The sequence below is a fragment of the Onychostruthus taczanowskii genome, unplaced genomic scaffold (assembly GCF_017590055.1).
Source record: "Onychostruthus taczanowskii isolate IOZ18803 unplaced genomic scaffold, ASM1759005v1 scaffold1, whole genome shotgun sequence".
NCBI lineage: Eukaryota > Metazoa > Chordata > Aves > Passeriformes > Passeridae > Onychostruthus > Onychostruthus taczanowskii.
The window spans coordinates 15,543,924-15,560,773 of NW_024496525.1; the positions used below are offsets into that span (position 1 = coordinate 15,543,924).

Genomic DNA, 16,850 nt, shown 5'->3' on the forward strand with positions numbered 1-16,850 from the left:
GCAAGAGATTCTCAGTTGAGGCTTGACTGACACACAAACACTATGGGGTGTTTCTTAAGTAATTTCTTATTGCACCCAAGTGTTTTCTGCCACATAGCTTATAATTGTTAAGTATAAAATATTCATGAACATTATTAAATCTTAGTTTGTTTGAATTTATGAAAGTTAAAATAGTCAACTACTATACTGAAGCATGAACTGGGAACATTAGTCTAACTTAATATTCTATAGAGATGGAAAGGAAAAGAAAGGAAAAAATTATGTTGAAACAGCAACAAATCAGAGACATTAGCTTAGTGTCTGTTGGAAAGCCAATCACCAGTTCCAAGACAGTAAAATTCTGCTCACTTCAGTCAAGCAACACATGAAATGGGCTTCAGTGGCAGTATTGTATGAGAAACTAATCTCTCATTTCCTCACCATATCTTGGCTACCAGTCTCCAATCAAAGAAGATTACTTGTAACTGTGTAAAAAAATCCTGTTTCCATGGATAGCATGGATAGCACTTCCAGCAGGTGGTCTGGTACTTGCTTCTCCTTGCTTGCATGCAAGCCTGATCATTAGATTCAGATCTTCCAGGAGCTAAAACCTCATCTCTCCTTTCTTATTTTTTTAGTCTTTTGCATGTAGCACAGCTTGCTTACAGGTACATAAAAGGACTTTTTAAAAAGAATTTTTTTGAGGAACAACCTGAGGGTGGGAATTGTGGGAAAGACTATTCTCTCGTCTGCAGGAAGAAGATGCTAAGACACTGGTTTATTTTTGCTTACCAACCAAAAGTCTTTTATTAGCTGATAATATTCTGATTACTGTACAATGGAAAACTGTTCCGGCTTGTTAAATTTCTTTTAAGAACCAAGGAAGGAAAAAAAGAGCTACCCATCAAAGCTCTGTTCATGGATTACCTCCATGCCACACAGCTATTGATGATTGGCATGTTATCTAGTTGTAGCTCAAGGAACCTCTAATAAGCTTTCAAATCTTATGGAAGGTATCTAAGGAAGTCAGATCACAGATTGAAGCTGCTTTAAAAATGAGCTCCCTGCTAAATTAATCTGTGATGGGGTTAAGAATCTTTCCTACTCATTGGCAACAAAATTTAGTTTTTCATAGCCTATTAATATGAAGGACTGTTTCAGCCTGTGACTACTTTTTTTTTTATTATTTTTCTTAACAGAACACACATTTAGAAATAAATCTGGATGCCCTTCAAGTTCAAGCTGGCTGCCAGAGCAGCGCCAGTGTGAAATGGGAAGGCAGGAAACAGCCGTGCCTCATGTGGGCAGCAGCCTTCTGCAAGTGTCAAGAGAGCAGGGAGCATTTGGGAATCAGCCTTGGGGACAGCAGTGAGCTCTGCTGAGCTGTTCCCATTGCTGGATACTTCCTGGGATCCTACAGGATCCTAAAGTCAAGGGACAATTCAGAAACTCTGAAAGGATCTGACCATGGAAGAAGTTCTCCAGGTTCCAAGGGCAAGAGAGTTCCAGGCATTCATCTACCACTGTATACTGTCTACATTGCTCACATTTTTTAAAAAGCCAAGGAAACTAACACTGCTTTAAGACCACCACCCACATTCTCTATATTCAGCCTCTGGTCACAGCAAGGAGAAAAGAGAACACTGAAAGTGAAGGAAACAAATCTGAAACTGCCATAGGATCACAACTGTCCTTGCAATGAGCATCTTTGCCTGTTGTAGTAATTAAAAGAATTAACTTCCTTTCTTGCATGCTTAATCTACATAAGTCTGTGTGCATGTCAATTAACACTTTTCTCCAGTACTTCAAGTGCTTCTCTCGTCTTCTGCAAACGCAGAATCACCCAAGATTTTTATTTTACGTCCTCCTCTGACCTAGAACTACGCTTTGGTCTGTGATGTTACAGGGTCGCTGTGCCTCGCACGCACGCAGCGGCAGCGCCACTCCAGAAGCGATTAGCGTGCTGCGAGGAGCAGGCATACCATCATGGCAGGACCTGAAATTTAAAAGGCTATTGCCAGTGAATTAGTTCAGTCAAGGATATTCAGATTAAGTCTCCAATTAGCAGCTGTAAACATGCGCAGTGCATCGATGTATCAATAAAGGCTGTTCAGTTTAGAGAGACCGCCCGCCCCTGCGCCTCGGAGCGCTGGCTCGGGGCCAGCGGGATGATGGCTTAACGACAGTGCTACGTGCGGAGCGTGAGGCCATCGGCGATCAAATGCAAACTTCACTCCAGAGTGCACTTCAGACACTGCGGAGGGGAGAGGGGAAACCCACACAGGCAGCGAGCACACAAGGCGCTTCTCGGCTCTCGTTCTTACTGGGCTGTCCCTCCCTCCTGTGCTGCAAACAGAGGCAGGCACAGGAGACTTATCTCCCACACTTTAAAAAAAAATGCTGTCTAATTACATTTAGGATTATTTTTGCCTTTTGATGAAGCCCTCTTTCATCACCCAGAAAACTCCTTCAGCCCTCTCCTCTCCCCAAAGAGCCAAACCTGGCCAAGCTGCACTAATGAGAAAGCATCCCAAGCAATTGATGCAGATGGAGAAAGCATCCCCTGTAATGAGCCCTGGGGGACATCGTGACAAGCACCACCCCCGCAGAAAGGCAAATTCATAAATAAGTGCAAGCTCATTAAGGAAATCTGTAAGGACTGTCCCTGTACGTTCAGTTTCTCAGCAGGGAATAAAAGCCTGGTAACCAGCACACACATCCTCTGAGGAACATTCCTCATCTGTGCGGCAGAAAGATAATCTCACAGTTCCTGAAATATTCCAGCCTTTCATTCTTCATCAGCAAGTCAGACCTTTTCTTTTTTTTTTTTTTTCAGCATTTAAATAACTGCATATTTTGATATTCTTGTGGTTGCACTAATAAAGGTCAGGAAAGACAGCCACAACATAGGCAAACATTTGCTGCTCTTGGAGCTGCCAACATCCTTTTCTTATTATTACCCGTTTATTTTTAGCCCGTGGGCCCAGGGCAAGTGAGCAACAGAGCCCACAAGACTTTTATCAGCTCACATTTGGTATGCAGCACTTCAAACACTTCCCGAGAGCTCATCAGGGGCAGCCCTGGACATCCTGGCAGGCAGAGGTGATGAGCCACCACCTTGAAGCACGTGTGCCAAGGGGACAGGAGGCCCCAGCTGCCAAGAGCAATCCGTTTTTGAGGCCACCACCAAGGACACCTCTGTGACACCGCATGGTCCCACCACACCAGAGGCAGCACCACACTGGGATGGTTTGCCCCCTCTGGCTCAGTGAAAAAACACCCTTCACTGCCAGAGAGGAATGAAGGGTTCAGAAAAGCACCACCACACTTGGCACGTACCCCAAATATGCCTCAAGGGTCCTTGCTGTCAGAGACATCTGGGCTCCTGAGACTGCTAAGACATCACTGTGCTGCATAAACAGAGAGATCAACATTCTTAAGTGCTTGTTATCAGCAGTAAAACCAAATCAATGCTAATTGATGAGACCAGTTATCTCCTATGTTCATTTTGGAAGGAAGCCGTCTCACTACTCACATATCTTTTGCTCACCCATACCTTTACAGAGGACTTGCCAAGACAACAGTATCCTGAATAAGATTTTGAATGAATAATTAAGTGTAAAACCCATTAAAATTATCTATAACAAACTACCATCGGAAATAATTTCTACTATGGTTCAATAATGTGTAGTCTTTACCTCTAAGGCTTTGCCTGCACATAAAGTTGTACTGCTCTGTCTACACGTGCACTTTACAACAGTGTAATCCCTCAGTTAAAGTGGATAGATGTGTATTCAGTGACACACCATCCTTCCATGCAGGAAGGGAAACAAGATATTCAGATTCAAGGGAAATTTGTAATAATAAAACTGTACACCTGTTCTAAAGCTAGGCAATAAAATGTATTGGTAAAAAAAAAAAAAAAAAAAAAAAAAAAAAAAAAAAAAAAACACCCAACAAAAAAGAAACCACCCAAATAAATCTTCTTAAGTGTTTTAGTGCCTTCCCTCTCCACCACATACACAGCTGGTACTTGCACCACTAAGGTATGTGTGGACAGACACTCGGCAACTCTGAGCAAAGCAAGCATGCATAGACAGACACACACACACCACAAACTGACTGCCAGCCTCACATCTGCGTGTCTCAAAGATATTCACAAAAGCTCTCATCTCCTGAACAAGGAAGACTGCTCCTTAACCCAGCCATGAACAACATTAGATTCTGGATTTGAACTCGGGCTGCTGAATTCCCACTTCCTTTTGTCCACTGGTCAAGTGTCTCCCATGGATTTATGCTGCCACCACCTGACAGAAGACACCAACCTAAAGGCCAGCTGTGTTGTGGCCACTGACACAGGCTTTGACTCTCCTGCTGGGGCAGTGGCCCTGCACAGGGACACATGCATGCCTGACAGGTTTCAGCCTGCTCACACCTGCTGCTCTGCTTTGCTGCAGTCCCCTCCTTTCAGAACCTTACCCAGTCATTCCCACCACCGCAACTCACTGAAGCAGGTCCCCTTAAGAGATTTTTCAAGGCCCAGTTCAGGACTGAGTCTTAGAGCAATAATGTTCTATGGCATCTAAGGTAGTTTTTGCAGGAAGCACTGCAACTGTTGAGCAAGGGAGGCAGTCTCTCTGCTGTGACTTCAGGATGTTTCCTGAGGATGCAGAAAGGCTGGAGTGTTCTTTCTGGCTCACTTCCCTCCTTCTTCCTCTTCCTCTCCATAATCTTTCTTCTGGCAGCCAATGTCACAAGAGCAGTATGTACTCAGAGCCACCACAGGGGAAGCCAAGGTTGAGCCAAGCTGGAGGCTGGACGGAGGCTGCTCTCCCAGGGTGCCAGCTGCTTGGGCAGCCAGAGGAAGCAGCCCTCATCCCTGTCTCTTCCCTGAGATGGAGATGAGAGATAGCAGCTGCATAGGCATGACAGGCTGTGGTAAGAGCAGGGGTAAGCAACCACCTGGTGGGAGTCCTGCAGCTGGCTTTGCTAGAGATATGGGGTACAAATGCATCTCTGTGGTGGGAAGCACACAGGGGGAAGGCAGGACAGATACTTGAGGGGGAGGCAGAGCTATAGGGTTACACATGCCCTTTTCACTGCAGGGGTCAAGTAGGTACACTGTGTCTGCCTGTAGCTCTGGTCAGCATTGGCACAGCTAGTGTCTCTTCTAACTGCAGCCAAAACATTGTACTAATACAGCTTTTTACTAGCAGCAGTAGCTTCTACAGATGGTAAGTAGTGAAACATGCTTTTAACCAAGTGCCAGCAAAGGAAAAAAAAATTGTTTCAGTTGCAGACATCCAAGTGTAAAGAAACAAACAAAAAAATCATGTCAACTACATTTTTACTCTTGCCAAGAAATTATCAGTGCAAATGTGAGACTGCACTGAGCCTTTACATCACCAGTTAAACATCAAATTATGCACTCAAATATCTTGGTAAAATGCACAACTTTGAGATTTCAGTGTTTGACCATCATGAAATGTTGAATTACACCACATTTGGCAACGAGGACCAGAATTCACAAATCCTCTCACTGCTCCTTCATGAGGAGGAAGTCTGTAAAACAGTTAACCAGGCAGTGACCCTTCCTGTTGGCCTGCTTCAGAGACATACAGCACGTGCTCCACACAGCAGATGACAGAGGGTGAGTTAACTTACTTAGGTGGAAACGCTGGTGAACATTGTCAAGACAGAGTTATGAATACATTCTGGGGGACTCTCTCCTGTTTGTGTACATCTACTTATATGACATGGTTTTTATGTCTTAACAGCAGGACATGTTATAGCATTTATGGTGAATCTTCTCCTTTTTCACTTTTCGAACCACTTCTACCAGATTTCCTAGGGGAAATCAGAAGGGGAGGGTGCAGTAACACATACAGTCTTCAGCAGCAAGCACAACACCCTAGCACTGTTAACAACACAGGCACAGGTAAGTTAAGGACTAATTGACACTTCCCCCCTCCTACCACTTCTTTAATATCTTTTCTCTCAAATTCTCCTGGTTCTGATCTACTTTTTCTACCACATGGTCCAGTGAGGGGCTATGCAAGAACCTTTCTTCACTCCCTGGAGTTCCAAGGCAGTCAGGAAGCTCCATGCCAATCTCCACCACCACAGAACCCAGTGTTCTTACACCCCAGGCTTTTTCCATTCCATATGGCATTCCTCACCACACATCGCCTATCTCTTTGCAGCATGCATTACTGGAATAAGTGCTACTGTTAATGGTATTAAGACAAGTTTGCCATAAGACAGTCAGTTACAAACACCAGATAAAAATCATAACTACTATCTATTTCATCAAGTAAGGCTCCTTGCTGCCTCCCAGGAGGCCACATAAAAGATGACCTGCATTTCAAATGTAAGAAAAAAAAAACTCATACAAACACCAGGGATGGCACAAGATATACAACATTTCCTGAAGTTTTCTAAACATATTCTAGCATAGTCTAAGCCAAGCACCAGAATATGTGCTTGAAGTCCCATTGATCTGAAAGTGCCTTTAAGAAAAAGTAGTTAAGTGAATTGCTGAACTGGAGCCAAAATTTTAAAAACACTTGTCTTATCACTTTGTATAAAAAATTACAGTGCAAGAACACATAAGCAATTATTAATTATATTATGACTTGCAGACAGGAAAAATGCAGACATATATCTTGTTTGGATTTTCAGGTCCAGAAAGAAAGTACAAAAAACAGACTATTTTGACCAAAGGATTCACATGAACTAGATGGACACAAGACTCAAAATGGGTATCTTTTTTTGCTACAAAGCAGGATACAATTTCCTGATGTTTGGCAAAAGACATGGCTACTCTGCCATTTCCAACTGCGAAGCTTTAGACAAACTGTGCTGTTTCCAGTCAGTGCAGATAGAGTGCTATGCTGTACTCCTGCCATTTAGACTACTCATTTTTTATCAGGGTGGCTAAATATGAACATTTAGTAAGCCTCCATGGAACCACTATGGTCAGCAAAAACCTCTTTGATTACTTTATTTGTGAAAAATCAGAGCAACAAGTAGGTTGTTTAATCAACTGCTTTCTACTAAGTGCTTTGCATGTTGGCACAAAGTTTATCCACATACTAATCTTATCAAAGCACAATGTCAAGAGAAAAATGACTGTAGGGGAAAAAGCTCCTTTCTGTCACTGAGAGATACTAGATGCACATGTGTGAGTGATGGAGGGGAAACAGAGCTAACAGCTCTCTCCAAATCATTCACAGGAATGATCACGAGTGGTGTGCTGACGGGATGACGTGCCTGTGAATAGTTTAAACAGTAGGAGATAGATGATTTACTTGGCTTGAGCCTCTTCCATGATCTTACTTCACCTCACTGACTGAACTGAGAGACCTTCTTGCTTTTCTGACCAACTCTGTAACATCTTTTCAAAGCAATAAAAAATCTAAACCAAATTGTTATGTAGTGTTATGCATCAGTCAAAATCTTCTGTCAAGCCCCACCAAGTTCTGTAGCACTGCATCAGCTATTCACCCTGGAGCCCACCACAGCAGCCATCAGCCATAGGCACAGGTACCAGAAGCAGTTTCCAAAACACTTCCCAAGAGCTCCTCTACTAATAAACCTTACCAATAAAGCCTTTTCACAGAAGCTTAGGGAGACGTGTTGTTGGCAGCTTTCTAACAATGTTGTTTCAGTCTTCAGCTTTGTGACAGAAGGGTTACAGCCATGACAAATCCGAGCCAGGGCTTTAAATTCCCTCAAGCTGGTATGCACACATCCTCCTTCACAGAGGTAAAACCAGTAACACTTACTCCTAGGCTTTCCTTCCTAACCTCCTCATTCTCTCAAGCCATCCACTGCAAGATGGGTGAGTGCTATGGGACCTGCTAGTGCCAAGGGACCACTTGCCCCTGGCCTGCTACACAATGGGAAAACTCAATCCAATTGCAAGAGGAGCAGAAAAAAGTAAATACCTCAAAGAAACAAAAAAGAAGAAAGTACCTTGTGTCTTAGTAAGAGTCATCTTGAAACATTTGGTAAAAGTATTGACCTCTTCTAAGTGTATTGAGTTGGTTCAGGAAACATCAAAAATTCATCTAATTAAAAATTCATACATGCTTGGATCATTGTGTTCTATCTCCTCCTTCTCTCATCCCTTCCACACACAAACGGAAAGGACTTGCAGTACTGTTCCACCACCACCTCAGGGAAAAAAAAAAAAATCTGTGCAATATGGAAGAGGATACTTTCATGTAATAAATCAAATTTCTCAGGAAGCAACATGCAAGATAAGTCTGTATTACATTGAGCCACCATCCAGATAAATCTGGAAGCCAGAGAAAGAAGAGTTTACTGTGAAACCAAATAAAGACATTGGGATTAACACAGATGGAATCTTTAATGCAAAGTAACAGGCCACTTTCACTGCATACCTCCTGTACTGCATCAGTGTTATAAGAATCAATGTCCATTTTAACATATACTGCTATTAGCAATGAACTGTACAAAATTGACTGAATTATTCATTAACAATTACCTTGGGAAAAGGCACACAAATATTAATAGCAAGGATCATTAGGAAGAAATTCTTTGCAGAAAGGGTGATTAGATATTGGAATGGGCTGCCCAGGGAGGTAGTGGAGTCACTGTCCCTGGAGGTGATTGGATATGGCACTTAGTGCCATGGTCTAGTTGACATGGTGGTGTTCAGTCACAGCATGGACTCAATGATCTCACAGGTCTTTTCCAAACTAATTGATTCTGCGATTCCATGGCCAGCTCTCCTCCCTCCCAGAATGCAAGCTCAGCAGGACAGGGCACTGAACTCTGATCTTGTCATTTCCCCAGTGGCTTTCCCAAGGATACTGCACCTTGTGATGCCACACACATCCCTGTAAGTTCAAAGGACAAACACTCCCCATACACAGAGGCCTTAATGCCACTTGTATTACAAGTCACACCGGCATTCAATGAGCAATGGGTCCTCACATAAAAGCAAACTGAGTGGCACATACTTGTTTAGAGCTTGCAAGTGATCAAGCTTTGGCCAGCACACCTGTAAGGGAACCTCTGCAAGTCCCTGGCTTTAAGAGCTGACATGGTAGCAGCAAGAACTGCTACCAGAGCAGGCACAGCAATGAATAAGTTACTTTAGAAAATGCATTACCAATATATGAGAGATTGTGGAAAACTTCACTGCTTTGCCACTACTGTGTAATACCAGAGTCTAGCAAGACGCACGAAGAACTGCTGGACTGTAAAACTACAGACAATAAAAAAAATTGCCACAAACTCAGGATAAACAGACCATTCATATCTTTACATTGCCTGAGAGCACTGACATTTCCCTTCACTTATAAGATTAACCACATTTCACCTTCCTCTGGGACCATGGCTGTAAAGCACGTGGACAGGCTCATGGCACAGTGTGATAAAGGTCACTGGGTGGATACAGACTTCTCTGGCAAGAAGGGGAAAGGAGGACCAAGAGAAGCTACCTGGCAGCCAAAGGTTCTGGTGTAACACACACTGAAGGCAGCAGGTTTTTGCCACTGCCTACCATGAAATAAGTTTACCAGTGAACTACAGTCAGGTTTTTAAGAGTGATGATACATAACAGCTACTGAATTCGAGCTGCTTGCAACTTCAACACCTGATAACTCAAACACCATTCCCTAGAGGCTTCCCATGCTTCTGAACCCACTTACAGATATGTGCATCACTGTCTGTAAAATATTGATCCATTTCTCCAATACCCTGTCCCTGCTGAAAGAAGAATTTACCTGAAAGATTCTCCAAGTGCCTCTTTCAGAGAAGTAGTTATTTTGAAAGTTTCAAAAGTCATTGAGAATAATTTGATGAAGAACAAAAACAAGTGTTAATATGCCCAAGTTCATACTCATCTGATTGTCAAGTAAAAATTATACATTCCTGTGTATAATTAACCAGGCTAACTAATCTTGCTTGACAAACACAGATATAAACATCAGCTTTGACACTGAGCCAAAGCAACCACACTAGGATCTGTGCCAATGCTGAATTCTTCAGCCTCATATCATAAAATTACTTGTCTGTTGTATTTACAGTTCCAGTGGCTCCGGACTCTGCCGGCAGCTGGCCAGAAGAACAGATTTGAACTTGTGCATTATGGCAGAACATGTGCATTTGATTAGAAGAAAAATTATGCATATTTCTTCTGGATGGTGGTATTCATTAGACCTCCCATTGTAAACTAATTGCAAGGCATGTTGCTACCCAAGTATCAAAAATACTTTGTAACATACAATAGGCCAGTATATCTCAAGGGGCAGTACCACTCTTCAGCCTACTCTAGATAGAGTTTTCTGTTATCTCACTCTTCAAATTAGTACCTCAAGCCAGAAAATTCAGCATTTCACTGTGTTTTAATTGCAAAGGATAGAGTTTGAATGTTATAGAACAGTACTTTTCTTTCTTCATATACAAATGCAAAAATACCTTACCTCATTACCTGAGTTATGAGGGACTTTGTAAAACTACTGCTGTGACATCTCATCCATTTCTTCAATCCTCAGGAAAAGAAATCTTGGTAACAACCTGCTAGGCTGACCATATTTCAAAACATACCTAAGAACACCCCATCATGTGATAGGCAGAAGAACCCACTCTGGTTTCCAACACACACTCACTAGCTACAAACTGCTACCACAAAAGACCTACTTCTCCTGTGACCATTAGAGAGGGTCCACCAGGGTGGGATGAGCAGGGTGGTGTTATGGCAACAAGCAGAGGAAGCAAGTTTTTGAGAAGGTTCGCATCCCATAGGGACTTTTAAATTAACTAGTCTCACATTGAGAACACTTTTTTTTTTTTTTAACTTCAGGTCATACACTTGGCACTGAATGTGAACAGTTCTGTTCTGAGCTGAAAACATCAGTCACGGGCTTCTTTCAACACAGAGCAGCTCTTAAGATTAGGAATTCTTGCTTTATTTTCAGACCAGCAGATCTCATTGGTGTCCAGCAGGTGCAAGATGGGCTCAAGGTTCCCAGTGGCAGCCCTGACATGGATTTCAGCCCTTGGTGGTACCCAAGAGGGTATCTGTGACTCAGAGCAGGACGTGCTGCTCTCACAGCGAGGTGCAGAGTCCACGCAGCCACACCAGTTCAAAGTACCTTCCACCCCTTCCGTGAGGACCAAGGCAGCGCTGGCAGCACGTCAAGCGCTGACTCAGCTGAGGTAGCCCAGGGCAGCAGGCACCCATGGCATTGCTCTGGGACCCTGCCCAGCCACAGGGAGAGCGGTCCTTCTCCAGCAGAGGCAAAATGACAAAAGGGCAATACCACAGCCTCTCAGCAGCAGATGAATTACAGACACCCCACTGCAAACAAAACTTTAACATTTCCACACACCAGCCAACCAGCCTGGTTCCTGCCATACTCTGTCCCCTGACTCCTCACATCAGTGACTTCCAAGTTCCCCCAGGTTCTGCAGAGTCTCTTAAAAAAAAAAAAAAAAAAAAACCAAAAACAAAAGACACAAAACTCCAAAGACACTCCACCCACCACTAAAACATTTCTCAAGTCTTGAAGCAGAAATTCATAGTACAGTGTTTTCCTACAGGGCACCTCCTCAAGCCCCTGCAAATGCCAGTTAACCCCAAGAAGGAACCTCGGGACCTGGGGAGTCAGAAGCTGCAGCACATCACCCTTTCACCTGCAGTCCCTGGAGCATCACCTGATCCAGAGGGCACTCTGGGTGACTGGCCTCACAGACCAAGCTGCAGCTTTGCCTCTGACCTGAAACACCCACTAGCTTTTTTCCACCAAGTAAAACTCCAGCAGAGTAGTGACAGGTCTTCAAAAACAGAGTGACTTCTGTCCTCAGGCCAGAACATCCCTCTGCATAAGGACATCAATCTTCTCGCTCTGAGGAGAAGATTGGACTTGGGTCAATTATGCCTCAGTGACGTCCTTAACCATTTACCTACTAGAAAAGGGGAACCACTGTATTATCTTACTAGAAAATGGATGAGTTGATAGTTGATGAGACTGTAAAAGCCAACAAGAAGTGCATTGGGTCCATCAACCTTTAACCATGTTTCGATCATTTAACCAGCCAGTATTTTAAAACACAACTTACACCAAAGATAGATTTGTATCACTGGTCTGCAAAGATGAAAGGTTACATTTCATTATCAACCCTCAAATGCCAACCAGCAGCTCCTATGAATATCCAACACTCTTAAAAATTTTACTTCTGTCACTTCTCTTTGATGCAATCATAACTCTCTTGAAATGCTCTTGAAATTAATTTGGAAACAGCACAATCCTAACTGACTTGTTACTCTCATTTAGCTGAAAGGAAAATTTCCTTTATTGGACAAAAGTTGTTCAGGACTTAAGTTTGTGCAGCTACAAAAATATGAAGCACTTCATACTAAACTGACATAATCTGACATAAGTTCATTTACAAGGGAAATCTCTCGCCTTCTTCTGACACTCACGCTGAAGACTAAAGTCATACTACTTATTAAAAGTATAAACCTTTAAATAAAGATGGGCTGATGTGACATAAGTACATTTTCATGACAAATTGAGTTAACATGTACCTAAAGGCTTATATTTTAAACAAATTGTTCTGAACTCTGAGTAATATCTGCATCCCAAACAATAAATTACAACAGCACATGTCCCACAAAGATGTTCTGGTCCCGTTGCCCATGAACACCCCACATCCCCACAAATGTTAAGCTGTGAAAGTTTTGTGGGCATTCATTTACATATAAAATCCACCAGATAAAATAAAAATACACTGAATTTAAATTTGGGATTTGTGTGTATGCACTCATAAGACTTCACATGATGAGCAGAATGAAAAGGTTTTATGGTGCACAAGAAATGTCTTAAACTGCATGCACTGTAGTAATCAGTTGTTAGTCACAGGAATAATCTTCCTGCTGAAGGCATCCCACATCTCAGTTACAGACAGCAGCTGCTATTCCAGGGCCTCACATACCCATGGCACTTCTTATTATAACAAGGGGATTGGTTACTATTAACACCTGATGAAAATTTCTCTGCATTTGGTTTTACAAATAGTATTGAAATACTGAGTCCCTTTCAGTCCTGGAGTGCAGCACTTCCATGCTGCACTGTTTGGAGTCTGACAACTTTCACATTAAAGCACAAGAGCCAGAAGTGTTTCTTCATTGTAAATAGCTTGCTGACTATCTATAAAATGAGTTATGTTCTATTTTTAATTACTATTTGTACAAGAATGCCTTCAAAAACACCAAGACTCTCTTTTAAAATCATCTCTACAACCCAAAGTCACTGCCCAAAAGACCCTTCTTCCCAGCCAGCGCCAACATCCTTCATTCATCCAGCTGTTTTACAAATACCTCGTAAAAAGGCTGGACAGACTCCTTTCACTCCAACTTTCAAGTAACCCCTGCTCAATATCCACCCCTACACATGCCCCCTTAGCCAGAAACGCACTTTCAGTAGTACACAGGTAAACAGAAATCACCAGAGAAAGGATGGTAATGACCTTAAAGGTGTGCCAAGGCAGGATGGTTATTTATGCCTCCTATACAAGGCTCTCAACAGGAATAAGTCAAATCCAATCTACCCACATTTTAAAACATACCTAACCAAGCTTTAATTGATTGGTTGAATTGATGATCAGTAACTCAATGGAGCTAAGCATAAGGAACCTTTATTATTCCCACTGCTATGTGTAAATGTGTGGGGGTGCATGCGCAGGTTTCAGAGTGCTCCCAAGCAACTGGTAAACATCACTGTACTTTTTTCTTCATTTTTCAGGGGAGAATCACAGTACCACTCACACATACCCTTAGTCCAGTGCAAGTTAGGATCAAGAGCAATTCCTAATTTCTCCCTATTGTCATTTTTTTAAAGTTTCATTGTTTTTGAGTCTAGCATAACTCTAAAAGCAGCAGGACCTTTTGAAAATGTACTATGTCAAGTCAGAAATAAAGAAATAAGGATGTTTTCAGCATTCAGGACAACAAAGTAAACTTAGTTCAAAGCCAGTTCACTTTGCCATAGCAAAATAGACAAGGAAAGAAAAGACAAGTTATCCCACACTAATGTCATTACAAGTGCAAGTAAACTTCATTGGGTAAGAAACTAATAATACAAGTGTCCCCTCAATTTCTAAGAAAGCCTAGGAGGAAAAAAAAAACAAAAACAAAAACAAAAAAAAAAACAACAAAAAAAAAAAAAAACCAAAAAAAAAAACCACACTTCTCTCTTTAAAAAAAAAGTTTGCATACCCAACGCAGTAACGACAACCTCTTTAGCTCCTCTTTAGCTGCAGAACGGCACAAGATTTGCAACCACGAAACTATTCAGAATAATACACGGGCGAAAACATCCAAACAATCGGATCAGAGCCGGGTACGCTCGCAGGGAGAGGGTGGAGATCTTGCTGCCCCGCGAAACGTAGTCAAGGTTAGACGTTTTTGGTGGGGTACGCCGCGCACTGGTCCACCCTGTCTGTGAGCACAACCAGAAGCGGGGTGCAGCCGGCTCCAGCCCCGCCGCGAGAAGCGAGGAGCCGCCTGCAGTCCCCTGGACGGCTGCGAAGTGACGGCCGGTGTCGCACAGGTGAAAAGACAAGGGACCGGACGGGCTCCGGCAGCCGAAAAGCCCGGCGAAAACGCGGCAAGGGGAGCCCGAGGAGGCGCCCCGGAGCGCTGCTGGCATCGGCGGGGCGAGGGACCCGCAGGGGGCGGCCCCGCTTCCAGCGGGACCCCCGCACCCGGCGGCAAGGGCTGGAGAGCGGCTGCGGGCACGGGAGCCCCTCGGGCAGCGCACGGCGCCTCCGCCAGCCGGGCGGGTGCTGCGGGACACGGGCACAGGCAGCCGCCGACAGCGCGGACGCGCCACGGGCCAGCGCCCCTGGAAAGTTTCGGGCAGGTCCCACGGGCAGCTGCGAGGCGGGTCGGGCCGACTGGGAGCCGGTGCCGGCGGGCGGACAGGGGGTCGGGGCCCCGCGAACCCTTACCTTGGATCGTTCTTTCACGTAGTACTTGCCGAGCCGGGTCCCGCAGTACATCACCAGCCGGTCTATCAGCGTGAGAAGAAAGTTGATGGCCTCGCAGCCCTCCTCCGTGCCTCCGATCCATTTGATCTGGTCGCCGCGGAGATGCCGCTTGGCGACACCGCGGCTGGGGCCGGCCAGCTGCCCGTCGGCCAGTTCCCCGTCGCGGTGCATCCGCTTCACCCTCTCCAGCACGCAGTCCCCCACCACCTCCCCCAAGAAGTTGTCCAGGTAGCAGAAGCCGATGTCGTGCAAGCAGGGCACGACGTACTCCAGGGCGATTCTCTCCAGGTCCAGCCTCATGACGTGCCCCAGCGGCATGGCGCGGCGGGGACGCTGCTCTCTCTGCCGGCGCCCGCGCTGGGAGGCGATGCCCGTGGGGCCGCCGTCCGCTCCAGGCCGAGCCGGGCAGGGGCTCCGCCGCGGCGCGAGGCCAGGCGAGGCGAGGCAAAACTTTCGCCGCTGCGGGCTCGGCTACGCACCGCGGCCCGGCGCTGCGGGAGCGGCGGTGCTGCCGAAGCCCCGCGCAGCTGCTACTGCCGCTGGCGCCCCAGCGGTGTGCGGGAGCGCCCCGGGGCGTGCGGGAAGGGCGTGCGGGAAGGGCGTGCGGGAAGGGCGTGCGCAGCCCCCGCCCGCGGCGAGGAGGGCGCAGATGGCCCCGCGCTGATTAATACGCCGGCTACGTGCGGGATGTGTGCTCGCGCCGCCGCACGTGGGAGGGGCCGCCCGGCGCGGAGCGATCGCCCCGCCCCCTCCCCGCCCGCGGCCTCCCGAGCAGCCAATCGCGTGTGGCGGGGCGGGGCCGGCCCGCGGGGAACGCGCGGCGAGGGCTCCCACACGTGCGCGGGGGGGCGTGGCCCGCCGTCCCGCGCGCCCCCGGAGTGGGCGTGGGCAGCGCCATTGAGGAATTCTCCCCGGCATGTCGGCTGCGACCCCCTCGCCGCGCCCTGCCCTGCCCTGCTCCGGAGCTCTTGGAATAGGCCGAGTGAAGTTTGCCAGTGCCCCGCCGGGGCTCTCCGGCCGCCTCTTACCTCCGCCTACCGCAGCGGCACTTTCAGCACCAGACGGAACTGTTGCATTAAGATACACATACAGTTTTTCTGGGCGAGGAATGCGCCTTTTACAAAAGGTTTACCTAGCAAAACAGCGCTTCCCTGAATTATTTATCCCAAAGGGCCCGCCAGGTTGCTTTGCTCTGGTAGCAGGAAACACCTCCCGGACCGTCGGCGGCTTCGTGCTGCGACGGGACAGCTACGGTCAAACCGTGGCAAAATTCGTTCCAAACCAAAACTGGCCTTTCCCCCGCGTGCCCCTTGCCGGTAACACTGTCCCTGCACTGGCCAGCCGCGGAGTACGGTCCCGCGGTCGCTGCTGGGTCTGTCCCGACGAGCAGCATGCTGTCACGTAAAATGCTTCCTGAGAAGCGAACAGCAGCAACCGCTTAGCTCCGCTCACAGACGCAACATGCCCGGGATTTGCTAAACAAACAAGAGAAGCCTCCACAGAAACCAAAACCGAAGCAAAGTCACGTTGCGGAGAGCTGCTGGCTGCGGGCAAGCCGGGCGGGACAGGTCGGCCGTGCCGAGTCGGTGTCGGTGAAGTACCGCCGCCACCGAGCGCTGTCCGTGCGCCGAGCGCATCCCTGCTGCTCGCGGCGTCCGCGCACACACAGCCACACAGCCACACAGACACACAGACACACAGACACACGCGCACCCCCTCCGCAGCCCTCGGTGGCAGCGCGGGCCGAGCTCCGGCCGGGAGCCGGCGGGACGCGGTCCGTGTGTGTGCCCGCCCGTGCGGGACGTGCCCGCCGAGCCCGCTCAGCGCCCGGCACGGCACGGCAC

General features: G+C 46.5%; 1 protein-coding gene across 1 annotated transcript in view; it reads right to left on the reverse strand.

Moving 5' to 3' along the window:
* EGLN3 (egl-9 family hypoxia inducible factor 3) overlaps positions 1–15,659 on the reverse strand; it is a 28,307-nt gene extending 12,648 nt beyond the window's left edge. Inside the window, exon 1 of the mRNA XM_041400360.1 lies at positions 14,968–15,659. Coding sequence (XP_041256294.1) covers positions 14,968–15,324 — 357 coding nt within the window. The 5' untranslated portion in view covers positions 15,325–15,659. The remainder of the gene's footprint in view (positions 1–14,967) is intronic.
* Positions 15,660–16,850: the final 1,191 nt, after the last annotated feature.